This window comes from Aedes albopictus, chromosome 3 (assembly GCF_035046485.1).
Source record: "Aedes albopictus strain Foshan chromosome 3, AalbF5, whole genome shotgun sequence".
Taxonomy (NCBI): domain Eukaryota; kingdom Metazoa; phylum Arthropoda; class Insecta; order Diptera; family Culicidae; genus Aedes; species Aedes albopictus.
Genome location: NC_085138.1, coordinates 332,856,844 through 332,884,063, shown reverse-complemented (window position 1 = coordinate 332,884,063; position 27,220 = coordinate 332,856,844). Strand labels below are relative to the sequence as shown.

The following is a 27,220-nucleotide window of genomic DNA, read 5'->3' as shown; positions in this document are numbered from 1 at the left end:
TCATTGGTGAAATATAAATCGTGGTCTATTATTTAATTAAACACAATAAAATAAATGTAAGTAGAATTTTCAAAATTTATAATACTTCATCCGATTGAATGATTTTCATCATACTTTTTGCATGTTTCTCGTTTTTTTGCTGCACGTGATAAACGCCCGAAGCTGTTGTTACAACAATGTCACCTCAAACGTATGGCTTAAAATAGAAACGACAACACAACCTAAACATGGAAAATACTGAACTTTTGCTTCATAATAAAAGAAATATGTTACCGATAATGTACGATTGATGTTTCTAAACTGTTAGTTCATAGTCAGATACTAGATATTTTTTTCTGTTTTGAATTTTGCACTTACAAATTTACTAAAATAAATTTCTACAACGATCAACCTGCCTTTATCTTGTTGTTTGTCGGACGTGCTGCTATAATCCAGGGACTCTAGGGCGAAGGATCTTTTTTTTTCATATACTGTCTTGTCTGGCTACGTAGGGATTTTTAATGAAGAAGGCTTTGCTCCTAGTTCGTTCTCAGCTGGTAGTCCCCGTTCTGGGTAATGTAGCGCACCCATGGTAATGCCTGGTAGCCGCTCTTCTCAATGATCTTCAGATAACGAACCTGAGAAGGGCATAATGATAGGTAAGCGAGGTTAGTAAGATAAAACTGCAATTATGTAGTGGGTTTATGCTACTTTTCCCCCAAAGGCCGTTTCTTGCACATTTTAACTGCACATTTTTTAATTGCAGATTGTTCTTTTCATTGCCATATTGTCTCCAATGACTTGTCAGTTTATGATCTCTCCAAAAATCTTTGAAAATTCTCCAGAACTGCAACCATTTTGTGGAAATTTGCCTACCAGGATCGTGATGGCCAAGACAAGAGGTGTAATGGCTACTACAGAGCAGTCTCCAGAGATGTTGGACGGGATCATCGGGGGGTTTTCCACGTCACGTTCTTGGTCTCTTTTCGTAGGATAGCTGGGGACTGGGGATGGCGATGAGGAGAGGGTCATCGATGAGGAACTTGCGGGGATAGCAAAATCATTTAGCGTAGGTAAGATTCCGTAGATCCCAGGTCCGGACGGAGTTCCGAACTTGGCCTTAAAACAGTGGCGTCTCGTAACCTCACTTTTTACCTGCTCAACGATCAAGCGTTGTGCGATACAAATATCTGTGACAAATTTTGTGACCAAACCGCTGTTTACAAGACTAAAACCGGCCATTACAAGCTTCTCTCACGGTTCGAGAGATCATATCGCCGTAATGCAGTGCAATGAATGTCTCAACACTATCGACCGAAAATGCGACCGCTACACCGTATGTGAAGGAAGGTGTGCTAAACGCTATCACGCTGCTTGTGTGGGAATAACGGAAGCAACGATGGATGCCTTATTTTCCAAAAACGTTCTCTGGATGTGCGACAAATGCTTGCTGGATTTCTGCACAACCCGTGACGCAAACGAGAGCAAAACAAATGATGTGTGCTGCTCTCATCCGACTACGTGTGAGGCTGAAATCGCCAATTTGAAAACAAAGGTTGCCGGTATAATTGAAACACTCGCTACAATGGCATCAGAACGCAAATCTAATGGCATCGATACTACTGGGAAGCAACACTCAACTCCTGATTTATCACCGATAGATTGCACTCATCTCCTCGATGGTACTAAAGAGATACATACCGATGCATTTGTGAGTGGAAATTCTTCTACTGTTCCAACAGATTTAACAGACTGCAACGTTACGTTTTCTCTGTTTATAACAAATATCGAATGCCACACCACTGAAAGAGATATCGAACGACTTGTTTGTGAGAGTTTGAGTTTGACTGATTCTAGAAATGTTAGGGTGAAGAAGCTTATATCAAACAAATCGGCCAATAATGTGATTGATTTCGTATCATTCAGAGTTGTTATACCAAATAAATTCAAAAGTCTTGCTATGCAACCTTCTACTTGGCCGAAAAATGTTAAATATAGAGAATTCGAAAATCGTATAGTTACTTGGAAACCTAACCGTATATAAAACTCGCGACTATATTGAACTTTGAACTGATATTTTGCTGTGAACTGATTGTCATGTGATTGAGATTGATGTTATGTGCTTTTTGTATTGCCTTTATTTTTTGTTGTTGTCGAATGATGTTTGTTCAAATGCTAGTTGTGCCTTATTATCAGTTAGTTTTAAGAGTTTTTTTAGTTTATAAGTTTTCAATAAGACCATATAGGTCAGTTGGAATAAATCGATAAATAAATAGATCTGCTGTAAGTGATCTAAAAAAAAAAAAAAAAAAACTTGTAATTGCGGAGAGTTCAAGTTCTGAATCAAATTGGAAATGTATGGAAATGGTTATTCTCATCATTTACTACAAGTTACATGCTAATTTGTTGAGAAAATACAAGAATTTACATTTGTTGAACAGGTACATTTGATATTAGGGAATCGCCACTGCCTTAAAAGTAACTATTGCAAAGGCTCTTGAGATGTTCAGGTCTGCTATGCAGAAATGCCTTGACGAGAGAGTTTTCTCAGAGGTTTGGAAGCGGCAGAACCTGGTGCAATTGCCAAAAGCGGGGAAACCACTCGGAGACCCGTTGGCATATAGACCAATATGCTTGATCACCACGGCGGGGAAGGTGCTCGAAAAAGATCATCCTTAACAGAATGTTGAGGCACACTGAGGAACTACATGGTCGCTTGAGGAACCAGTACGGCTTCCGGGAGGGGAGGTCGACCGTAGACGCTATCTTGTCGGTTACAAAGACAGCCAAGATAGCGCTCGAGCGTAAGAGAAGGGGGATTCGCTACTGTGCAGTAGTGACTCTGGATGTAAGGAACGCGTTCAATAGCGCCAGTTGACCGGCTATTGCCGATGCGCTCCTGCGTCTGGGGATACCCGGGTACCTGTGCAGGATCCGGAGTTCCGGTTACTTCCGGAATCGAGTAACTAGTTTACGACATGGAGATGGTTCGGAAGTGCTTTCACATTACCTCAGAAGTCCCACAAGGTTTCATTGTGGGTCCGGTGTGATTGAATGTCATGTACGACGAGATGTTGAGGTTAAAGTTCCCAGTGGAAGTGGCAATCGTCGGCTTTGCTGACGACATTACATTATTTTTTCACAAGTTTATCTCTCAATTTGTCAATCAAACACTCACTTGTGTCTTCGAAAAAAAAACATTAGTTTTTTCTCGTCTATTTCAGATATACCAGACGACTGGTATATCCGGTAAAGGACAATAAAATTTTCTGCCTGTTTAGCATTGATTGGCTTTTGAATTAAACTCGGTTCAATCTATCGTAACAGCCGACATAAGTCGAGTTCAAACATTGTAGGGAGGTTTGATGAAAGCTCACGATGAGTTCTGTGAACTGGTTGAACATATCCCTTGCTAAACAACAAAACTCTGAAAACGTGAGGAAGCCCGTCTTCCAACAACTAGAGCGAACACCCGATTCGAAACGCATTTGCGAGGAGTGTTAGTTGTGGAATGGTCGAGGAGCACTTCTTTCTTGGTGCTTGATGAAGTTCAATCGATGAGGTCATTTCTTGAAACTGGCGACACGATGTTGACCACCGTTGAATATACAGGGTGTTAGGTTCCTGAGTGCAAACTTTTTAAAGGGTGATAGAGGACCATAAATGGAGAAAAAAATTGTTCTGCGCATATGGTCAAATATCAACCGTTACGTAGTTATTGAACTTCCCATGTTTTTGACTCTCATTGCCTTAACTGGCTATAACTTGAAAATGGTCAAACTTATCGAAGTTTTTTGACCCTTATTCGAAAGATTATTGAATTTTGTATCAAATGGCATCTTTGAATTGATTGGTTTAGTTAAATAAGTAAATTCTCTAAGCCAAATAGCTCAAAAGTAGTGTGTTTTAATTTATTTTTGTCAATTATCTTTGAAAAATGCGTAGTAATTTAAAATTCTTTCTTAGGCAAAGTTGTGGCCCCTGTTCCACTCTCCAATTTGTTCTTTGACATTAAACTTCTATCTCTCATCGTTTTGTTGCAATTTTGAATTTAACATCGCATTTCAGATCATAAATTTGCAACTGTCATGGAAAGCACTTTTTTGCGCATTGTGCCGCACATTTAAATCATAATAGCAAGAAAAAGATAAGAGCTAGAAGTTTAGTGTCAAAGAACGAACTGTAGAGTGGAACAGGGGCAACAGCTTTGCCGAAGAAAGAATTTTAATTTATTACGCATGTTTCAAAGATAATTGACAAAAACCAATAAAAATACACTATTTTTAGCTATTTTGCTCTAGAAAACTTAGTTATTTTACTAAACCAATCGATTCAAAGATGCCATTTGAAAGAAAATTCAATAATCTTTCGAATAAGGGTAAACAAACTTCGAAAAGTTTGACCATTTTCAAGTTATTGCCAGTTAAGGCAATAATAGTCAAAAACATGGGAAGTTCAATAACTACGTAACGGTTGAGATTTGACCATATGCGTAGAACATTTTTTTTCACCATTTATGGTCCTCTATCACCCTTTAAAAAGTTTGCACTCAGGAACCTAACACCCTGTATTTTTTTTTATCTGTATTAACGAGATTTTTAGCCCTAGGCTAGTTCATCTCGGGACCCACGCTTTACTTCCCTTCCGAAGGAAGAACTCACATTTTGCGAGTTTGTCGGGAGTGGGATTCGACCCCAGGTCCTCGGCGTGATAGTCAAGTGTTCTAACCATCACACCAGGGCCGCTCCACACACCGTTGAATATTTGACGTCTTTGTGCATTTCGGATGTATGTTGCTTTTCACATTTCACACAAAGAATTTGAATGTTGCAGATTTATCAGTCGGCATCTGTTCACGGAGGTGAGAAATCGAAACGGGTTTCTCTATGGCAGACTTCGTATTGAGTTACGAAAAAAGCGATGCTGAATTAATCATATCCGATCAACCACATTATTACAATAAGAGCACCAAACTGCAGAACAGTATTGCAACGTGACGTGGATCGCACGATTGAGCAACTTATGAAATAAAACATGCTCTACATATAAGGTGTCACATGTATGACTACCCTGAGAGGTGCAGACGACACAAAAAAAAACTGGCGACTTGATATTCTCCTACATATACCGTGAGGTGCCCATATTTCGTGCACTTAAGAATCCTCGAAGTTTGATGAACGACTGAAATTTTACCATAAAGTATGTCAGATTAATTTAGTCAATAATATTTAGTACAGGTACTGTAGCTCCCAAGAAATATATAAATTAGGCAACTTCCCATTATACAAGATAGTTACAGCATTAGTTTTGATTTGTTTGAAAGTGCCAAATTTCGTGCAGGGGTTCCAAATTTCGTTCAAAATGGGTCCAAATTTCGCTCACTCTAAAAGACGTAGAATTCGACTAAATGTGTTAATTTTTTAAACGTAGCATACTCGTATAATACCCATGAAACCATAACGTGTGGATAAGATCGATGTCTGTGACAAAATATGAATGAATATTTGCTGTTTTCCATATTCGTCCCGGATGTTTACATTAGGATTTCCAAAAATCCTTCTGTAGTTTTAAGGGTTATTATTTTTGACATTTGCTTTGATCCTTAATTGACATCTTTACTAAAAGAATAATGTTTACTATTTGAATCAAATGTTCACTAACTTTAATGATGGCCAGTAATGTGAATCAATTCATTTTTTATAGCTTTTTTCTTTTCTATTATGTGCTATTATTAGGCACATTCTTTGGGAGGTTAGTTCTAGTAAAGTGTCGTCTTCCAAGTTTGTGTTCTGGCAATAAGGCTTATGGCATTAATTTGCTTAAAAGAAACTAGCGGCTGTAAGCTACTAGTCCCAATGTTTGGGTAAATAAAATCATTCCGAGCTTTCTTAGTATTCCACTTTTATTTATATATCTTTTTCACTTTCGACGTAGTTTATGTGCTCATTGAGCAGTCCCTAGCTAATTTTAAAGCAATTAAAATAGATATAAGAACTATTATTAATAACCGAATTATGTGATGGCTACAAGTACACATGAACCTCTAAAACAAAGTTATAAAAAATAGTGCACGAAATTAGGGACCCATACAAAACAACATTTTTGAGTAATTTTGTTACGTATTGTAAAAAAACAAATTGAATTGAAATAATCAAACATAAATTGGAATGTTTGCTCTTGCTAGAGATCGAAATACTTGTTCACTTCCGTGAGTGTTGATTTTATCGTATCTCAGAAGTTATCTTTTAATCTTTGACATAAATCAAATTTTTCATTCTTTTTTTGTGAATTGTATTAAGATCAAATGTAGTTTTGAGGTTATATCAAATTTTGGATGATTCCGCTGTATTTAGATAATAATGGTCTTAGATGTTAGAAGTGAACGAAGTTTGGGCCCGCACGAAATTAGGGCACTCCACGGTATCTTTATGCTGTACCTATTGTTTTGATTCTGCGTTCCGTTCAGTTAGCTTTTTGTTTTAATTTGAACTAGGGGAACTTACGTATTCTCGGCAGTTTTGTTCTCTTCGTCATGCCGGTTTTTTTTTAACCTGTAGGTCTCTGAGTTGGCCTCAAATCCTTTCAAACTAAGCTGAGTTATATGCCCAAATTTCAGGCAAATCGACCCACAAAAACCCCCAATGACGAAGAGAACAATCCTGCCGATAATACCCATCGTCACCCTATGTGCATATTAGCGGGGTTCAAATTTAAAAGTGCTCAGACAAAATGCGATCAAACCAACGGGGGTAGACGGTAGTTATTATCGCTTAACGCCAAAGCTAATATATACCTTTGGGTGGATTGGATATATCCAACAATATGTTTTTGTTTCTAAGAATTATGGATAGATTTAGGTAAAATTTGTCAGGTCGAGTCGAGAAGCTAAAACAACAAAATCCCAAGATTTTGATAAAGTTGTGGGGGGAGCGGTACATTTGGAATGAAGTCATTTGGCATAACGTCACTTGTCATAATGGACATTTCGCATAATTGAAATGCGCCCTTCTATATTATGCCAAGTGTCCATTATGCCAAATGACGGTTGTGCCAAACGGTCTTATGCTAAATGACTTTTTGCCAAATGACATAGACCCCGTAAAAGGGTGTGGTGCATAATTGATCGGACAAACGCTGATTTTCATACAACATGGCAAAGTTTGAGATGCTGTAGCTTTGGTTTGCTTCAGTGGCGTAGCAAGGGGGGGCGGAGGGTGCGGTCCGCACCGGGCCCCCGAGTTCAGAGGGCCTCCAAATCAGAGAAGGTTACTAACACTAGTTTGAATTTTTTTTTTTAAAAAGCGATAGTTTCCGATGAGTATAAGTTCATTACTTGCAGATCTGCTGATAGGTATGTAGGGGCCCCTTCGTGATTATCAATAGTTTTTGGAATAGATCACAAAGATGGCTAATTTTTAGTCCTATTGTTAACAATTTTAAATGTGAACATTTTATTCAAGTAGTTTAGTTAGTTTAGTTTTGATTAGTTTGATGATTACTCTTTTTATCTACAGGGGCCCCAAAATACAAAAAAAAAATGTGCAGGGAAATTACAATTGAATTTTACGAAATTCAGTACTGATTTGGAAGTAAAATTCATGAACATTATGAAAACGTCCCTGATATCCTAACCACAGGACCAAACATTTCATTTTCATTTTCATTTTGCAGCGTTTGGTGGGGCAATAAGAGCGCAAGTCAATCCAAAGCCGAAGATCAAGGAGGGTTAATGGCCGTAATAGTCCGTGCGGACCACATGAACACCATCGGATGGGTAATGGTATGGGTTGGGGAAAGGGGTTGGATTAGACTTGGCACAATAATGCAAATAATACTACGAAATTTTAAAAATTTTGTTGATCATCATTGTTGATTATTATTGTATCCAATTAAAAAATAATGGTAAGTATCAAAGACGAAAAGTATGTGATATACTTCTTGATTTAAAAAGCAATTAATTCATAGAATCATAAATAAGATCAACTATTCTGAATTAAAAAAGAGAAAATTATATTTTGAATTATATTTCAATACTAAAATTTTAGTTATAGACCAAAGAAAAATTATAGGAATTTTCATTGAAGTTCAATTAAGTATGCTGTAATCCTAATCATGTCGTTATCAAAAAGAAGCGTCTAACAAAATTTCTTTTATCTTTCTGTCATGCTTTAATATTACCTAGAGATCAACAAAAACTTGTATATTCGGTCAGATGAGTAATACTCATTGAGTATGATGCTTTTTTATGAGTTTTCAGTTCAGCTAGTAAGAAATGATAAATGTTTGTCCAAAGTATCAGATAGAACTCATTGACGTCAATAATGTATTTTAAGAATTGAGTATTGATCACACGTTGGCTTTGTAAAGATATCTACTTTGTCGTTATAAATTAAGTTGTCCATCTTGCTAAATAAGTGATCAGTTTTCGTCATGTCAAGCTGCGTTGGTATCAAAAACTTCTTCCTAACATTGAATCTGTGGAATTTAGGAGTAGGCATTGCAACCTCGAGGATTAGGAAAGGTGGGAGATTAACTTTGTATTGAGCTGTGAAAGAATGTGTTGTTAATTATTTGGTCAACGTAATTTACCTTTGAAAAAATGGTACCAATAATGCAGTAAGAATTTTGGACATACAGTGTCAGACAAAGCAAAAATACCGGCAATCCATTTTCATACAAAACGGTAACGATGCTTGATTTTCAGTGAGCAGATTAGGTTAGTTTCTTGTGTTTCTTGTTCTTGTGTCTTCAGTACTAAGAAGTTTAGTTAATAATTATAACAAAGTGGAGGAAAATTTTGTATCGACTTCCTTCCTGCAAATAGAAATAAAATATATCAAAAACAACTAAAAAGGACCCCAGAGCTTCTTTGTCTGATCATGGAAAGTATCGATTCTTGGTGGCACCACGAGTGTGCATCTTTCTCTGTAGGGTAAAGATGCATTTAAGCCCCGAGACCTGACAGCAATCAAGCTGATCACAAGGTTGTGCCTTTGCCCAGGGCCTAACCACAGGACCAAACATAACTGTTAACATAGCTTAAGAAAATTCAGGGGCCCCATTTATGAAAATTAAGATCTGAACACATGTCACGTCAAACCCGTAATAACAATAGTTTGTCGATTATTATTGCTCTCGTATAAAAAAACAAGTGCAATCAACGTATTCCAACTATTTCATCAAGTATTTCTTTCCAAATATTCCTTTAAGGGTTTCTGCGGGAATTCCTTTGGGCAAGGTAAATACTTACCTTGCCTTCGGGAATAACTTTTATAATTTGTATAACAGTTGGGCATTTTTTTCACTATCGTACAAATTGGGCCGAAGGGTCTTAGATTTTCATGAAACTTTTTCCACAGGCAGGGCTCATGGATATATGAACAAAAAAAAATTGAGGAAAATTCAGGGTCGCCTATTTTCCCGGAAAGCTCAGGTGGAAATTTTTTGTTTTTCCCTGACACTACTTACTTTGAAAAATCATAACTCAAGAACGAAGCATCGTAGAAACAAAGTTTTTTAATGAAAATGAAAGCAAATTTTCCCAGGAATTAAAAAAAATATGAGGTGGAAAAAGTTTTCCACAAAATCTTCCACCGTTGAGAAAATTTATAAAGAAAAGCCGGAAAAACTATGTCCGAGCTCGTGGAAAATTTTCAAAAAAAATATTTTTGGGAATATAATTTTATAAGCTTTGATTGCTGGAATTTTTGGAATGTACTTTTTTCTCGTTACTGAGTTATGGCCAATTATGTGAAAATGACCATGTAAGCCCATATTATATGGGCATTTTTCATAAAATTTGCCATAGCTGAGGAACGAAAATTAAGTGCATTCCAAAAATTTCAGCGATCAAAGCTTATGAAATTACTTTCTCAAATTTTTTTTTCAAAATTTTCCACGAGTTCGGACATAGTTTTTCCGGCTTTTTTTATGAATTTTCTCAACGGTGAAAAATTTTGTGGAAAACTTTTTCCATTTCATATATTTTTTGGATTTCTGAGAAAATTTGTTTTCATTTTCTAGAAAAAACTTTGTTTCTACGATGCTTCGTTCTTGAGTTATGATTTTTCAAAGTAAGTAGTGGCAGGGGAAAACAAAAAAAAAATCACCTGAGTTTTCCGGGAAAATAGGCGACCCTGAATGTTTTTTTTTTTTTAATTTCTTTGTATTTGTGAATTTTAACTTATTGCTAATTCTTCACAGGACCCTGAATGTTCCTCAATTTTTTTTGTTCATATATCCATGAGCCCTGCATGTGGAAAAAGTTTCATGAAAATCTGAGACCCTTCGGCCCAAACCCGTGCGGTAATAAAAAAAATCCCCAGTTACTTCAAAGAATTCTACAAAAATTCCTTTAAGATTAACTTCAGAACTTTTTTCAGGGATTGCATCAGAAATTCTTCTAAGCATTGATTCAGGAATACTTACAATGATACCTGCAAGCTTTTCTTCAGGAACTTTTCAAGAAATCCTTCAGGAATTACTTTATGTTTTTTTAGGCATTTCTACAAGCATTATTCCAGAAATATTTCTTCGAATTCCTTCTTAAAGTCCATTAAGGATTGTTTCATGAAGTCTATCAAGGAATCCTTTAGATCACTCTTAAGGAATTTCTCCAAGGATTCCTTTAGAATTAAAGGTTTCTCCAAGAAGATATCTTGTGGGTGTTCCGCATAGAAAATATATTGAATGTATTTCGGAGATCATGTTTGGAGGCATTCGTGAATGGATCCTTGGGAGATTTTCGAAAGAAATTTTGGAAAAATGCTTGCAGGAATTTTTGGAGGAATTTTTAAAGGAATCTTTGGAGAATCGTCTAGATGAATTCCAAGATGTATTCGGAATGAATCATGATTTTTGAGGTATCTTTGATGACATTCTTGAAGGATTACTACAGTACTATGAAGTAGTACTAAAAGTACGAGGAATACTTTGAGGATTTACGTAAAGGATTCCTAAAAAAAATTGAAAACAAGCGGACTTTTAGAAGAATTTATGATTAAATACCTAGATTATCAAAGAATTCCTCTCGAATTCTTGGAGCAAATTAAAAAATAATCTTCAAAAGAATTCCTATATATTGCCTTGGAGGAATTTCTGTAGGAACCCTTTGGGGATGAATGTGTTCATCCTTGTAGGGATATCTGAAGGAAAACTTTGAGAAATCCCTGAACGAATCTTTGTAACCTAGGTTGAAAAAAAATCTTGAAGAAAAAGTTTAAATCTTCACTGGAATTTTGATGGAAATCTTAATGGATTCCTCTGGAAAATTTCTAAAGTGATTATGTCGAGTAGCCCTAAAGGAATCGTTTGTGGAAATTTTTAAGATACTTTTTATGGAACTTTTGGGAATATACATTATTAAAGAAAATCGTTCAGAAACGCTTGGAGGAGTTTCTGAAGCAATCGCTGTAGCGACTTTCGAAGGAAATCTTTTAAGAAAACGTTGAAGTAAATGCTAAATTAATCGTAAAAATACCCAAGATAGAATTCTTGAAGTAGAATACCTAAAGGTTTCATTGAAAGAATCCCAGTAGAATATCTTGGAAGAATTTCTGTGAGAATTATTGGAAAATTTTTTACATTTTTTCATTACAATTTTTGAACTTTTTCATTGGAAATTTCTTCTGGATCTTTTTCAGTAATTACTTTGAAAATTAATGCAGCAATTCGTTAAGGAATATCTTAAAAAAATATTTAGAAATCCCTTCAGCAACTACTCTGAAAAATTCCTCCGGAAATACCTTTTATGTATTTTTTTCTGAATTCATTCTACATTATTTTTAGAAAATTTTTTTGGCAATTCTTTTGAAAACTGTCTCAGCTATTATGTCGAAAACTGAGCTCGCTATTCCATTTGGTAAAAAAATGTTTTTTTCAATCTCCGTTAGAAGTCTCATTGAAAATTTCTGCAGCAACTCTTTTGAGACATTGTTAAGCAATTCCTTTGAAAATTTCTTTAATCAATTGTCGGAAATGCTTCAGCAATGGCTTTGCGGAATTCTCCAGATTTTTATTGCTATGGAAATTTCATCAGAAATTTCGTCTGCAACTTTTTGCCTTTTTTGACAAATCGTTTGAAAAATCCATTGCTAATTACTTTGGGAACAACTTTCACACTCTTCTGGAAACTTCTTTGCCATTTCCTACGGGAATTGATTGGTTTATTTATTTGGCATTTACTTTGGAAATTAATCTGGCGATTATTTTTGTTTTTCTTTTGAAGAATGTTTTCGAAAACTGTTTCGGCGACTCCTTCGGAATTTGATTCGGTAATTCTTTTGTAAATTTCTTGGAATTGATTTGGGATATTATGTTTGAAAATATCTACAGCATTACTTTTCGAAATTCTTTATGCAATTACTTTGAAAATTTATTAGGGAACTCCTACGGGATAGGTATTGTTGGAAGTTCATTGAAAGTTTCACCGGCCGTCCCTTTGCTGATATATCTGACAATTATCTTTGCAATTCTTTCAATAGTTCCTTTAGAAATTCATTGGACAGGTAAGTGGCAATTTTTTTGAAAACTTCTTTGGTAATTCCTCAGAAAATTCTTTTGGAAATTCCTCTGGAAATTTATTTTGATACTTCCTTACGGAACTCCGTCGGTTATCATGCAAGGGCGTAGCCAGGGGGGGGCAGGGGGGGGCCGTGGCCCCCCCCTGACCGAGCAACTATATTCTAACTTAACCGAAAAACTTAGATGATCAGAGCTGTTTTTGACTAGTAAAAATAAAATTCTCCTGCATCCTCGTATTTTTTCAATGTATGCAGGAATTCCTTCGGAAACTCTTGTATGAATATCTTCGAAAATTCCAGAGGGTATTTCTTCGGAAATACCTGGAGAAATTCCTTTGGAAATTCCTGAAGGAATTCCATCCAAAATTCCTGCAGGAATCCCTTCGCAAATTCCTGAAAGAATTCCATCGGAAATTCCTGAAGGAATTCCTTCGGAAATTCCTGAAGAAATTCCTTCGGAAATTCCTGAAGGATTCCTTCGGAAATTTCTGGAGCATTTCCTTCGGAAATTCCTGGAGGAATTCCTTCGGGTATTCCTTGGGCAGTTCCTTGGGAAAATCTTGGATGAATACCTTCGGAGATTCCTGGAGGAATTCTTTCAGAAATCCATAGAGAAATTCGTGAGGAAATCCTTAGGTGAATTCCTTACGAAATTCCTGGACAAAATAATTCCAAACTTCTTTGAGGAATGCTTTTGGAAATTCCTGGAAGAATTCCTTCGGAAATTGCTGGACGAATGTCATTGAAAATTCCTGGAGGTATTCCTTCGGAAAGTCCTGGAGGAATTCCTTCGGAAAGTCGTGGAGGATTTTTTTCGGAAATACTTTTTGGATTTTTTTTTTGAAATTCTTGCAGGAATTCCTTCGGAAATTCCTAGCGGAATTCCTGGAGGAATTCCTTCGGAAACTCCTGGAGGAATTCTTTCAGAAATTTCGGGAGGAATTCCTTCGGAAATTGCTGGACGAATTCCTTTGGAATTCCAGGAGGAATTCCTTTAGGAATTCCTGGAGGAATGCTTTCGGAAATTCCGGGAGGAATTCCTTCGGAAATTTCTGGACGAATTTCATTGGAAATGCCAGGAAGAATTCCTTCGGAAATTCCTGCAATAATTTCTTCGGCAATTATTGGAGGAATTCCTTCGGAAATTGCTGGACGAATTCTTTTGGAAATTCCTGGAGGAATTCCTTCAGAAATTCCTGGAGGATTTTTTTCTGAAATTATTTTTAGATTTTTTTTTTGGAAATTCCTGGAGGAATTCCTTCGGAAAATCCTGAAAGAATTGTTTCGGAATTCCTTCGGAAAATCCTGAAAGAATTGTTTCGGAAATTCCGGGAGGAATTCCTTCGGAAATTCCATTAGGAATTCTTTCAAAAAATTCCTGGAGGAATTCTTTCAGAAATTTCGGGAGGAATTCCTTCTGAAATTGCTGGACGAATTCCTTTGGAGATTCCCGGAGGAATTCATTCGGAAATTCCAGGAGAAATTCCTTTAGGAATTCCTGGAGGAATTCTTTCGGAAATTCCTGAAGGAATTCTATCGGAAATTGCTGGACGAATTCCATTGGAAATTCCTGGAGGAATCCCTTCGCAAAATCCTGGAAGAATTCTTTCGGAAATTTCTGGAGAAATGCCATCGGAAATTCCTGAAGGACTTCGTTCGGAAATTACTGGAGGAATTCCATCGAAAATTCCTTGGCGAGGTCCTTCAAAAAATCTTAGATGAATACTTTCGGAAATTTCGGGAGGAATTCTTTCAGAAATTCCGGGAGGAATTCCTTCGGAAATTGCTGGACGAATTCCTTTGGGGATTCCTGGAGAAATTCATTCGGAAATTCCAGAAGGAATTTCTTTAGGAATTCCTGGAGGAATTCTTTCGGAAATTCCGGGAGGAATTGCTTCGGAAATTCCTGAAGCAATTCCTTCAAAAAATCCTGGAGGAATTCCTTAAAAAAAACCAGAAGGAATTCCTTCCAAAATTCTTGGAGGAATCCCTTCGCAAATTCCTGGAAGAATTCCTTCGGAAATTCCTGAAAGAATTCGTTCGGAAATTGCTGAAGGAAATCCTTCGGAAATTTCTGGAGAAATTCCTTCGGAAATTCCTTGGGGAGTTCCCTCGAAAAATCTTGGATGAATACCTCCGGAAATGTCTGGAGGAATTCTTTCAGAAATCTATAGAGAAATTCCTGAGAAAATCCTTGGATGAATTCCTTAGCACATTCCTGGAAAAAAATCATTCTAAACTTCTTAGAGGAATGCTTTTTATGATTCCTGGAGGAATTCCTTCGGAAACTGCTGGAATAATTTCTTCGGAAATTACTGGAAGAATTCCTTCGAAAATTCCTGGAGGTATTCTTTCGGAAATTCCTGGAGGAATTCCTTCAGAAATTCCTGGAGGTATTCCTTCGGAAATTCCTGGAGATTTTTTTTTGGAAAGTATTTTGAATTTTATTTTTGGAAATTCCAAGAGGAATTCCCTCGAAAATTTATGGATGATTTCCTTTACAAATTCCGTTAGGAATTCCTTCAAAAATTCCTGGAGCAATTATTTCGGAAATTCCTGGAGAAATTCCTTCGGAAATTCTTGGAGGAATTTCTTTAAAAATTCCCGGAGGAATTCAATTGGAAATGCCTGGAAGAATTCCTTAGGAAATTCCTTCGAAAATTCCTGGAGAAACTCTTTTGGAAATTCTTGAAGGATTTTTTTTTGAAATTCCAGGAAGAATTCTTTTAGAAATTCCAGGAGAAATTCTGTCGGAAATTTCACCAGGAATTTTGCGAAGGAGTTCCTTCAGGTTTTTCCGAATGAATTTCTCCATGTATTTCCGAGAGAATTCCTCCAGGAATTTCCGTGGCAATTCTTCCAGGAATTTCCGAGGGAAATCCTCCAGGAACTTCCGGAGAAATTCCTCCAGGAAATTGCGGAAAAATTCCTCCACAAATTTCTGGAGGAATTACTCTAGGAATTTCCGGAGGAATTCCTCCAGGAATTTCCGAAGGAATTCTTCCAGGAATTTTGAAGGGAATTCCTCTTGGGATTTTCAAAGGATTTCCCCCTGGAATTTCCGAAGGAATTTCTTCATGAATGTCCGAAGAAATCCCTCCATGAATTTTCGAAGGAATTCCTCCAGGAATTTTGCCAAGGAATTTCTAAAGGATTTTCCAAAGGAATGCCTCCATGAATTTCCGAAGGAATTCCTCCAGAAATTTTCCGGCGGAATTCCTCTACGAATTTCCGAAGATATTCCTCGAGGAATTTCCGGAGGAATTCCTCCAAGAATTTCTGAAGAAATTCTTCTACGAATTTTCAAAGGAATTCCTCTTTGAATTTTTAAAGGATGTCCTCCTGGAATTTCCGAAGGAATTCCTCCATGAATGTCCGAAGGAATTTTTCCATGAATTTCCGAATGAATTCCTCCAGGAATTTTGCGAAGGAGTTTCAAAAGAATTTTCCGAAGGAGTTCCTACATGAATTTCCAAAGGAATTTCTCCAGAAATTTTCCGATGGAATCCCTCCACGAATTTCCGAAAAAAAAAATCCTCCAGGAATTTCCGAAGGAATGCTTCCAGGAATATTGCGAAGGAAATCCTAAAGCATTTTCCGAAGGAGTTCCTCCATGAATTTCCGAAGGAATTGCTCCAGAAATTTTCCGAAAGAATTCATTCACGAATTTCTGAAGAAACTTCTCCACGAATTTTCAAAGGAATTCCTACAGGTATTTCCTGAGAAATTCCTCCATGAATTTCCGTATGAATTTCTTCAGAAATTTCCGGAGGAAATCCTCCAGGCATTTCCGAAGGAGATCCTCCAGGAATTTTCAAAGAAATATCTTCTGCATTTTCCGAAGGAATTCCTCCTGGTATTTCCGAAAGAATTCGTTCATAAACTTCCGAAGGAAATCTTCCAGTAATTTCCGAAGGAATTCCTCCAGGGATTTTCAAAGGAACTTCACCTGGAATTTTCAAAGGATTTCCTGCCGGAATTACCGAAGGAATTCTTTCATGAATGTCCGAAGGAATTCCACCAGGAATTTTCGAAAAAAATTCTCCAGGAATTCCTTCAAGAATTTCCGAAGGAGTTCCTCCAGGACTTTTGCGAAGGAATCGCTCAAGGATTTTCTGAAGGAATTCCTCCATGAATTTCCGAAGGAATTCCTCCAGAAGTTTCAGGAAGGAATTTCTCCAGGTATTTCCGAAGGAATTTCTCCAGGTATTTCCGAAGGAATTCCTCCAAGAATTTCCGAGGAACCCTCCAGGATTTTCCCGAAGAATTCCTCCATGAGTTTTCGGAGGAGTTTGTCCAGGAATTTCCGTAGGAATTCCTCCAGGAATTTTCAAAGGAATTTCTCCTGGAATTTTCAAAGGATTTTCTCCTGAATTTCCGAAGGAATTCCTCCACGAATTTCCAAAGAAATCCCTCCCGGAATTTCCAAAGATTTTTTTTATGGATTTGCCTTGAAATACCTCGAAATTTCCGAATGAATTCCTCTAAAAATTTTTGGCGGTTGTCCTCAAAAAATTTCCTTAGGATTTTCTCACATAATCTCAAACGTGTTTCTGAAGGAATGTTTGCAGGAGCTTCTCAAGTTTTCGTAGGAGTTCCGCAATACATTTTTGAAGGACTTTCTTAAGGAATTTTCGAAGAAACTTCTCAAGGATCTTTCGCTGGAATTCCTTGAGGAATTTCGTAAAGATTTATAAAAAACCGAAAAAATTCCTCAACGAATTTATCAAACAATTTCTCACGAAATTTCAGAAGATATTCCAGAAGACATTTCAGACATATAATCAAGGCATTTTTGAAGTAATTCTTCAAAGAATTTCCGAATGAGTTCCTCTAGGAAATAAAAAATCACAAAAAGCATTTCTCCAGGAACTTCCGAAATATTTTTTCAAGGAAGTTTTGAAAGATTTTTAAAGAAATTCCTTATGGAATTTCAGAAGGGATATCTCATGAGACTTTTAGTGGATTTTTTTTCAATATTTTCGAAAGAATTGCTTCAGGAATTTGGGAAGGAATTCTCACAGAAATTTCCGGATGAATTCCTCAAAGAATTTTTGAAGGTATTCCTCAAGGAATTTTCGGAAGAATTCCTCACCAAAACTCCGAAGGAGTTCCTCAAGTAATATTCTAAATCTATTTCAAAGAAATTCCTCAAGGAATTCCCGAAGAATCTTCTAAAGGAAATCGTAGAAGAACTCTCGGAGGAATGTCTTATGGAATTTCTCAAGGAGCTTTAGAAATGAAGGAATTCCTCAAGAAATTTCTGAAGAATTTGTCAAGGAATTTCCGGTGGAATTCCTCAAGGATTCCTGAAATTATTTTTTGATTGATTCCTTTAAAAATTTCCGAATGCATTCCTCTAGCAACTTCCAAAGATATTCCTCCAGGAGTTTCCGAAGGAATTCCATTAGAAATTTTCAAAGATTTTTTCCGGTAATTCCGAAGGAATTCATTAAAGGATTTTTCGAAGAAATTTCTCCAAAAATTTCTTAGGATATTCCTCAAGGAAAGGAATCTTAGTTTGATTGGAATTTTTGAAAGAATTCCCGGAGAAATTCTTAAAGTATTTTCTGGAGCTTCTCAAACGGATTTCTGCTGGAATTAAGAATGATATTTGTAAAGAATTACTGGGGAAATTCTCAAAAGAATGCATGGTGAAATTCGTAATAAAACTTCTGGAGGAATTATTGAAGAAATTTCTGAAGGTATTCCCAACGGAATTAATGCAAGTTTTCCGAAGGTAATTGCTGGAATATCTACATTAAAATAACCTGGAAAAAATAATTAAGAAATTTCTGGAGAAACTGCTGAATAAATTCAAATTCATGATGGCATTTGTAAAGAAATTCCTGAAGCAATATCTTGAGGAATTCCTCAAGATTATAATCATATATGATTCCTCCATTGAACCATTCCTGTTAATTACCCATATTTCATACTTCACTTTTATTTTTTTTAAGTGATGAAGTATTTGAACTCCTTGTTACTGCAAAGTGGTTTTCAGTGTAAGGGTGCTCGCCCCCCCCCCCCCTGGCCGAAAAGCTGGCTACGCCCTTGCAATTTAAAGTTACATGAGATATACTCTTGTGAATTTCAAAAAAAAATCCAAGAATTTACAACGAAGAAAATCTTAAAGGAAATACCTAAAGCATTTCCATAAAAATAAGGTGATTACCAGAGAAGTTCACAAACAATTTCCTAAAAATTCACAAAGCAATTTCTAAAAATGTGTTACGATTTTTCAATAGAATTTCTTGGAGGAACTTCTGTGAGAATTCCTGAAAGATTCTTGAAAGAATTCTTGTATTTGTTTATTTGAATTTCTAAAGATGCAGTTGCTGAATCCTTGAATGGCTTTTTGGAGAAATTTCTTCAGCATTTCTTGCAAAACACTCGAAGCTTCATCTGAAAGAATTCCTAAAGAATTTCTTGGAGGAACCAGTGTCATAATCTTGGAAAAAAATCTTGCAGGATGTATACAAATACATGAAGAAATCCTTGCTCCTGAAAGATTTCTTGTTCAATTTTTTTTTTAAATACCTTGGAAAATCAGTTTAAGCGTGAAATAAATTTAGGAAATTGTAAGAAAATATTTGAACAAATTGTGAAAGAATCTTTGGAGAAATCGCAAGACCATTTATTTAATGAACTACTGAAGATACCTTTGGAAATTTCCTCAAGAAAGTTTAGGAGCAATTTCTATAAGCCTCTTTGAAGAAATCCCTTTAGAACTTTGAATAAAACCTTGGAAAAATTCCTAAAGCAACCCTTAAAAAAATCCCACAAGTAATCCTCGTTGAATCGTTGAAAAAATATTAAATAAATTTAACAAGAAGGAATTTCAAACAGGATCCTTGAAGAAATTCTCAAATAATCTTTTGATAATTTTTAAAGGGATTTTTTGAAGAAATAATTAATAATTCCTTGGAAAAAAATTCCCGTAGAAATTCTTGAAGCGATTCCTGAAGAATTCCCGATGGATATCCTCTATGAAATCTTAGCTTTGCATTAATCACTTAAGGGATAGATAGGCATTCTAGAATTCCTGCAGAAAGTGGCAAACAGTCTTAAGAGGCACGAATTATAACAAAAAATTGCGTAATCAATCGGTGTCGTAATCGCTTTGTTTTCGAATAGGATGAGTTTGGGATTGTAAGATTGCCAAGAGAATGTTGACCCTACCAGGAATTCTCATTAATTTTTTAACGATTTTTTGGAGGAATTTCTAGAGGAATCATAATTGAATCCTTGAAAAATTCTTGACTGAGATGCTTTATGGAAATTAAGAATGATTTTCCAAAAGGTTTCTCGAAAGAGTTTTGATGGAGTCTTTTAAAAAATCGCAAAAATTATGGAGTCTTACAAAAAATCGAAATCCTCAAAAGAGTTTCCAGAGGAATGCAAAGATTCCTGAAAGAATCCTTGGGAAAATTCGTAGTGCGCATGAATATTAATGAATTCGTTGGAGGAATTCCAGAAGGATTTTTCAAAAGGATTCCTACAGAACAGAAGCCCCTCTGAGCATTTTCTTAGAGAAACTTCTGTAGAAATCCTTGGAGAATGTTTTTTTTAATTATTATCCAATGGACTCTTTAGAAATTTCCTGGAGGCATTCTAGAATAAATCTTTTATTAAATCCTTAGAGAAACTCCTTGAAAATTATGTACAGAAATTTTTCGAATAAAAGCGTTGCAATAATTTTTGAAGGAATCCTTGAAAAAAAATATGAAGAAATCTTCAAAAGCACGCCAAGATGAACGTGGAATGCTTGAAGAAATGCTAAGATATTTTTTTCGAGAAATCTCTAAAAGAGTTATGTGAGGGAATATTTGAGAAATTTTTGAAGAATCTATAGAAAAATACTTAACTTGAAATTGAAATCAAAATTTGGAGGATCTCCTGAAAGAAACCACGGAAGAATGTTTAAAGAAATTCTAGAAGAAGGACTTCCGGAATTCCGATGTAACTTCTTGGAAGAATATATGGTTCAAAAACAATCATAGGAGAATTTTTTGTAATAATTTTTCCTGGAATTTCTTGAGAATTCTTGAGAATATTATTGATAAAATCCCCGGTAGACTACCCTTCCGTCAGTCAGTTGGCCACCACTGCCAGTAGATGCTAATGCAAAGTACAAAAGTCTTTCAACGTTTTGTACAAAACACAACAGCGCGATCATTCGAGAGTAAAATGTATAGATTTATCATAGTAAAATATGTACATCTGTAATTTTCATGAGGGCCCAGTAATTTGGCTCCGCACCGGGCCTCCAAATTCCTAGCTACGCCACTGGTTTGCTTTGATGGGTTGCGTTCAATTTTGACAAATAACTAACAAATATGCTGAATTTTACGTATACAAAGTTTATAATGTTTATAATGTTTTCGTTCACAGGTCTGGGCGTGACAAGGCGTTAAAAAGTGCAAAAGTGATCAGACAACGGCACGTGTGTAAATTAAAGGGGTACCGTTGTCCGATCACTTTTTCACGTTAAACGCCTTGTCGCGCCCACACCTGTGAACGAAAACATTATAAACTTCGTACACGTAAAATTCAGCATATTGTTAGTTCCGTGTCAAAAATTGAGCTCAACCCGTCAACGCAAATCATAGTTACAGCATCTCAAGCTTGGAAATTTTGTATGAAATTCGACGTTTGTCCGATCAATAGGACAGATCGCTGAAGTACTAGATTTGTAGTAATGAGCTGAATTTTAGTATGGTGAGGAGGTCAATTCTCCGTTTCTGCAATGAAATGGTGCAAAAAGCGTGGGTATTATGATTCATTGCCTAATTTGATCCTGTTTGAGCAAAACTTTTGGCAACAGTATTGTTGTTTCCTCCATTTCTTGCAACATAAACAACATAGTTATCCAAAGTTTTGCTCAAACAGCATCAAATTAGGCAATGAATCATAATACCCATGCTTTTTGCAGCATTTCATTACAGAAACGGAGAATTGACCTTCTCACCATACAAAAATTCAGCTCATTACTTCAAACCTAGTACTACACCGAACGTGCCCCATTATGTACCACAGTGTATGTACTGTAATTTGATATCTGTACAATACAGAATTCTAGCAGTTAGGGGAAAATTTGCCGAATCCAGTGTTAAAACTTCAGACAAAGGTTGTCAAAAAATACCATCCACTCGCCAGTTTCATGCATTCCTGACTGACGGAGAGCACACAGAAAAGCGACAACTCTGCCCCTAACTAAATTTGTGACTTTCAATATTTTCCAATTCAGCCCACAACGCGAAGCAAACTTACCTGAATTCCGGACGTCGTAAAGTACGGTATCTCAAACTTGACCTGAATTGGAGGTTTTCCTTCCGAATCTTCACACTCGACACTGGGAAGTCCAAAGTGAGCCCTCATTAGATATTCTTTTCCACCCTAAAAAAATCAAAAATAATTGCGTCACTTTAAAATCAGAACCACCATTCTCCATTCCTTCATCTTACCGGGAACGACTTGATGGTCCAGGTGATGGCATTCTGCTCCGGGGCATACTTGACGCTGCCGATGGTGGTCTTAAACTTGGGTGAATCGGCATCGGCCGGTACCGGAATGACTATTTCCACGTTGTTGGCCGTCGAACGGCGCTTGAACTGCGACTTGGCCTTTATCATATACTCCACCCGACTGTGGGCATGCCGCTCGATGACCGACTCGATCCAGATCAGCGGTTTCACGTGGGTGTTCAAACGGTACGACATCAGCTCGAATTCGCCGTCCGGTGGAATGAATGAAATGGTACGATCGTTTTCAAAGCGGGACAACCGCACGCACTGATGGAATTTCACGTCTTCCAGCTCGACGGACTTGGATTTACCCCGGCCGGTGCTCTCGAACAGTACTTTATCGTTCAATCCCAACCGCAGCTCAGGCATTCCGGACAAGTAAACACGCATTTTAATGGCTCCCACAATTTCACTTCGGAGCACGTTCCCGTTGGCATTAGCCAGCAAGTTGACACTCTCGATCACGTCCAGGAACACTTCGTTTTTCCTATATTTAATGCCTTCGGAACGCCAGGAAACGGCATTCGTCACAGCCATCGGAATGCGAGGCTGAATTTCTAGCTTGTGACCTTCCTGGGTGATATACTCCTGCAAGATCTTGCTGTCTGTGGTTTGCGGATAACCGAAGTCAATCAGCTCATCCATCAGCTCGTAAATCACTACAAAATTGTCCCGGATGCTTTCCTCTTCGAGTTCCTTAAAATATTCCGTGAACACCTGAACCACCTTGTGTAAGAACACAAAAACCAGCGCAATGTTGGCATTGCTTCTCGTCACAGACACTAAGTACAGATTGTTGGTCTTAACGTACGCAAACGTGCACTCTGGTGTCTGCAGAATCGGTGTAATCAGACCTTCTTCCTCCTTTTCCATCAGCAGCGGCATGAACTTGTCGATCACGCCCATGTCGATGTGGCCTCGGTAATTCCGAGATATCAGCACCTTCCCTTTGGCGTCCAGAATGAAAATCGCTGACGAGGACATGGTGCTTACGGGATTCTATTGCTCCTTATCAAAACTATTAAATATTGCGGTTGCACCTGTAAAATTAAAGGAGAAAAGGATAAAACATTACCACCTGCTGTGTTTATTTACATTCACTTTTGATATTCTACGTTCCTAGTCTCTGATTTCTAGTACCGCAAAAAGGCCAATGACAAATCGAGAAAATTTACGTCACCAGTTTTTGAATCGACACTTTTGTAAGAAATTGCGTGTTTAAAATTCGATTATAGGTTAAAATTTCACAACTTAGCAACTAACTGCAACTCCAATTAACTTTATAGCTTATATTGGTTCGATCAGGAACTAAAAATATCAGGAAAAATGCATCGAACATAAAATGGGTTGAGCACCCGAGAAAGGGAGGCGACCGTACAAACAAGATTTTCGCACAAAACCTTTCTGTCGGTTTCTCACTGGTAGTTTATTACCTTCACTAAATGCACAATTAACACACCAACTGGATTCACAATTGAGCCTATGAATGGATCAAAATTAGTGATTAAAACGCCAAAATTACAATATCGTCGTCATTTTTTCACTTTTTTCTCATGCACACACGATAAACGAGACGAGATGGATTGCTTTGCTGTCAAATGCCTCAACGAACTGCCAATCAAAGGAGAAAGAAAGAAGGGCTGACACGGCGTACTGGATGCCTCTGGATGCGAGCGCTATCTGTTTGGGAGCACTGTAAACTTCATGTTAAGTATATGACACACATGTGATACAAGAATCACTGTACAATTGCGCTTGAAATGAGTGCCATACTGAAAATTCTCTCAGTTTAAGTCAGTCTTGTTAGAATTTTCTTGGCACTGCGTACCGTTGTACAGAAATCACACTCGTATCACATGTCTGTCCGGGGTATTAGGGGCATTTGGGAATGTCGAGTTCTGAATCTGCATGTCAAACTGAGCCGAAAATCCAAATTTGTCTACACTGAGCCAACTCTCCCGATCACAGTTATATCACAGACGAATTTAGAGCCGATGCACACGAGCGTTAATTGACGCCGCGTGAATTCACGCTGCGTCGCCGCAGCGTTCCTGTGGGGCATGCGTTGACATTGCGTGCCGCACACGGTGCGGCGCGGTTGCGGTGCGGTAGCGTTGCGTTCTCGTGTGCATCACCCCATTTGATTGTGTGTAACTCAGGACGCACTTGCGTGCACGCTGCGTGGACGCGCCGCCCGTGTGCATCGGCTCTTATACAGACGTAAGAGTGCGGTACAAACCACCTAAAATTTTCGGTACCATGTTTTCTTCTTCTTTCTTATTCAAAAGTTCACGAGGGGGCTAGTGATTACCATTTTGCGGTAGATTTTTATGCATTGGTTTACCCCTCTCGCAAAAATTTGACAGTTTTCGCCCTATTTCGCCGCGTCGAAACTTGTTTTGTTTATTATGATTTTTTATGACTTTGGCGCGGTCCCGTGTAAACATCATCTCGCGAGATTTTTTTATTATTCCTTTATTATGAATAAAATTCCATTATTTTCAATCGAAATCCTTCGAAAAATTATTAAATAAATGGCACAATAACGAGTGGTCAGTGTGGTGCGGCGATGCGAGTTACGCCGCGCGAGTATATACGTGAGCTAACCAGTGTTTCCTGCCGAGGCAGCTAACGAGCGAACGAGCTGAACTAGCGGATCGAAGATTTGACATTTTTAGCAAAGTCGCACCCGAGAGATGAGTGTTGCCGCTGACACCGAATTGGAATTTACGCGAGGCCGCAGCTTCTGTGTGCAGATGCGATAATGTAGTGCGGGGAAAACACGACGAGGATTATTATTCAGGAGTATGCGGGGAATCCGCTGTGGCCGTAACCGTTCATCGGGGGAGAACAAGCAGGATACTCTATTGAGTTGGACTTAAGTTATTTAGGGCCGCTAGTATGTACTCGATTCCAGATTGCGAATGATCCTTGTGAAAATGGCATTCGACTGTAAAGTGTGGGATAATATCTGTCCCAAGCCACAAGAAAAATGCTCACAAAACACGGACAATTTTCTAAAATAAATTGCTCGCGAGCAGAAGAAGCTATACCAGTACGCTGTACCCCGCATCCAAACGAATCTTACCAAGGATTTATCGTAGTTTCCTGCCAAAACGACCAGTGAAGCGTTAAACTTCCTAAGAGGGGAAACCTTCACGGTACCGGATCTTAATGGGATGCAGTTGCAACCGGTTGAAAATGTAGAAGGAGTAAGTAGCTATTATTTTAAACAAAATCTACACCCCGTTTTATTTATTTTCTCTTATGATTCCTACACATTCATTGATCAATCCAATTACCATTCTATTTTTGTTTTTCCACAGCTCTACGAAAGAAGAAAGAAAGTGTTGAAACAATTCGTCTCATCGCCTTAGGAACGACAATGCCTACGGTGAATTTGTCTAGGTCATTTCGATCTGAAAAACAAATCAGCATCCGGCTGCGCTACGATACCCGTTCTAGTACGTACAGCACGTACTGTGATCGCAGGATGAACAGATAAAACATTCCAAATAAGAAAAAGAGCGAAGAAGAACCTGCAAGAACCATCACTTCCACATCCAATAGTTCTACGACTGTAAGATCAAGATCCGCTGCCCGCTGGTGCAAATATCACCATAGCACTAGCAGAAGTTTCCCATTCTTAATAAGACGAAGTCTGTTCATCATGTATCAAGCGTGCTGGTATGTATTCATTTATGCATAAATCGATATTGACAGTATTCGTCTGATTGTGCATTTTGGTTATTCTCGAAAATAAATTACAATCCTGTAGTAAATATTTGGCCGTGCACGGAAATTCAGATCAATTGGTATTGAGTTGACGGGGGTTCTCGAGTGGGGCTTCATACGCTACATAATAGCTTACAATACCTTATTTTATTTAATTTTCAACGCACAAAACGATAACACAACACAACGCAACATGATAACGGTATGATTAGGATTACAGCATACATAATTAAATTTTGTTGGCATATCATATTATTTTTCTTAGGTCATTACACTAATTTTAGTTTTCAAATATGCATAGGTAATTTAAAACATTAGAGTAAACCTAGAGCCAATTAGGTTGTGGGTACGAGTTGCATTTTCAAAGGGAATTAGGAGTATCATAAGTGATTTGTGCCTCGAAGATCAGAAATAATTACATTTTTTTTTATCTAATCGTTTATTTGATAGGCTCGCTTGTTTACTTTAAAACTCTACAGAGCCGAAAAACTTGAAATATAATATAATATGAAATATAATATAAAACAGCTATATCGAGGCTTCAATAACGAGACTTTCTGGCGACCTTCATTCTCGGTCCAGAACCTGAACTGGAGCCTGAGGCTGAGGAAGCATACTGGGCCCGCCGTTGATTTGCTTGAGGATTCAGCATCGCATCATGGATCGCTCTAGCCACCTGTTCCAATTGTTCCAGGCTTTCTTTACGCTTCGCTTCCTTTTCAGCAGCCGTTGCCGCCTTTCGGACGTTTTCCACTTGTTCCGCTTCCGATACTTCCGTGGGCACGTCTATATATTCTTCGTCGTCTTCTTCCAGAACTTCAATTACTTCTTCCTCTTCAACATCCGAAATTTTTGGGGTTTCCAATGTGCTTCCTTGTCCAGACACGACGTCAGCATATGAACAAGCTTCCGAGTTCCCTTGTCCTTGATTTGCCCTTTGTTTTCGGTTTTGACGCTGAGGGCAAGACTCCCTCCGATGTCCAAGTCCTCCACACAAAAAACAAGTGTCCTTAAGACCTTCGTAAAAAATCCTTGCCTTCCTTTCTCCAACATCAATCGATGGCGGGATACTCCTTTGTACATCCATATATACTCCTCGTACACCAGTGTACATGTGACCGAGGCCCGATTCCGCTGGAAACTTCTCTCGCGTCACATGATTTATTTCACCGAACTTCCCGAGTGTCAACGACAGACTATCATCAGACAGCTCCGGTGGCAGGTCGAACACACGGACGTACTGCATATTAGCACCCGCGATTGACATCTTCACTGCCACCGACTTGCCGTTTGCATAAGCAAACTGCCGTGGTTCCACGTTCTTTTGCAACGATTCCGTCATGGCCTCCGAAGTCGTGAATTTGATGTACAAAGTACGATTTTGAGCTGTTTTGTAAGCAGCTTCCATCAAGCTCAAATCCGTGTCCAATTGCTTCAGAAAATGAGCTGTTTCCTCCC

At 37.7% G+C, this 27,220-nt stretch overlaps 1 protein-coding gene across 2 annotated transcripts; it reads right to left on the bottom strand.

Annotated features, from left to right (window-relative positions):
- Positions 1-23,624, bottom strand: LOC109621264 (AP-1 complex subunit mu-1). 2 transcript variants are annotated; one of them, XM_020076998.3, is made up of 4 exons: positions 23,461-23,624; positions 21,968-23,067; positions 21,774-21,899; positions 1-617 (listed from the first exon to the last, which is right to left on the bottom strand). In XM_020076998.3, the coding sequence occupies exons 2-4, from the start codon at positions 23,009-23,011 to the stop codon at positions 519-521; spliced, it is 1,269 nt and encodes a 422-aa protein (XP_019932557.1). In that variant the 5' UTR covers positions 23,012-23,067; positions 23,461-23,624; the 3' UTR covers positions 1-518. The 2 variants fall into 2 exon arrangements, with proteins under 2 accessions (XP_019932557.1, XP_019932558.1); XM_020076999.3 differs by lacking the exon at positions 23,461-23,624 and adding an exon at positions 23,291-23,441.
- Between the last annotated feature and the right edge of the window lie 3,596 nt (positions 23,625-27,220).

What these genes read in the sequence shown, in the direction of transcription:
- LOC109621264 (XM_020076998.3), bottom strand. Translation starts at nt 23,011, where the DNA reads ATGTCCTCGTCAGCGATTTTCATTCTGGACGCCAAAGGGAAGGTGCTG. An exon ending in GGACCATCAAGTCGTTCCCG is followed by an intron (nt 21,900 to 21,967) that starts GTAAGATGAAGG and finishes TGATTTTTTTAG; the next exon opens with GGTGGAAAAGAATATCTAAT. An exon ending in TTACGACGTCCGGAATTCAG is followed by an intron (nt 618 to 21,773) that starts GTAAGTTTGCTT and finishes TGCCCTTCTCAG; the next exon opens with GTTCGTTATCTGAAGATCAT.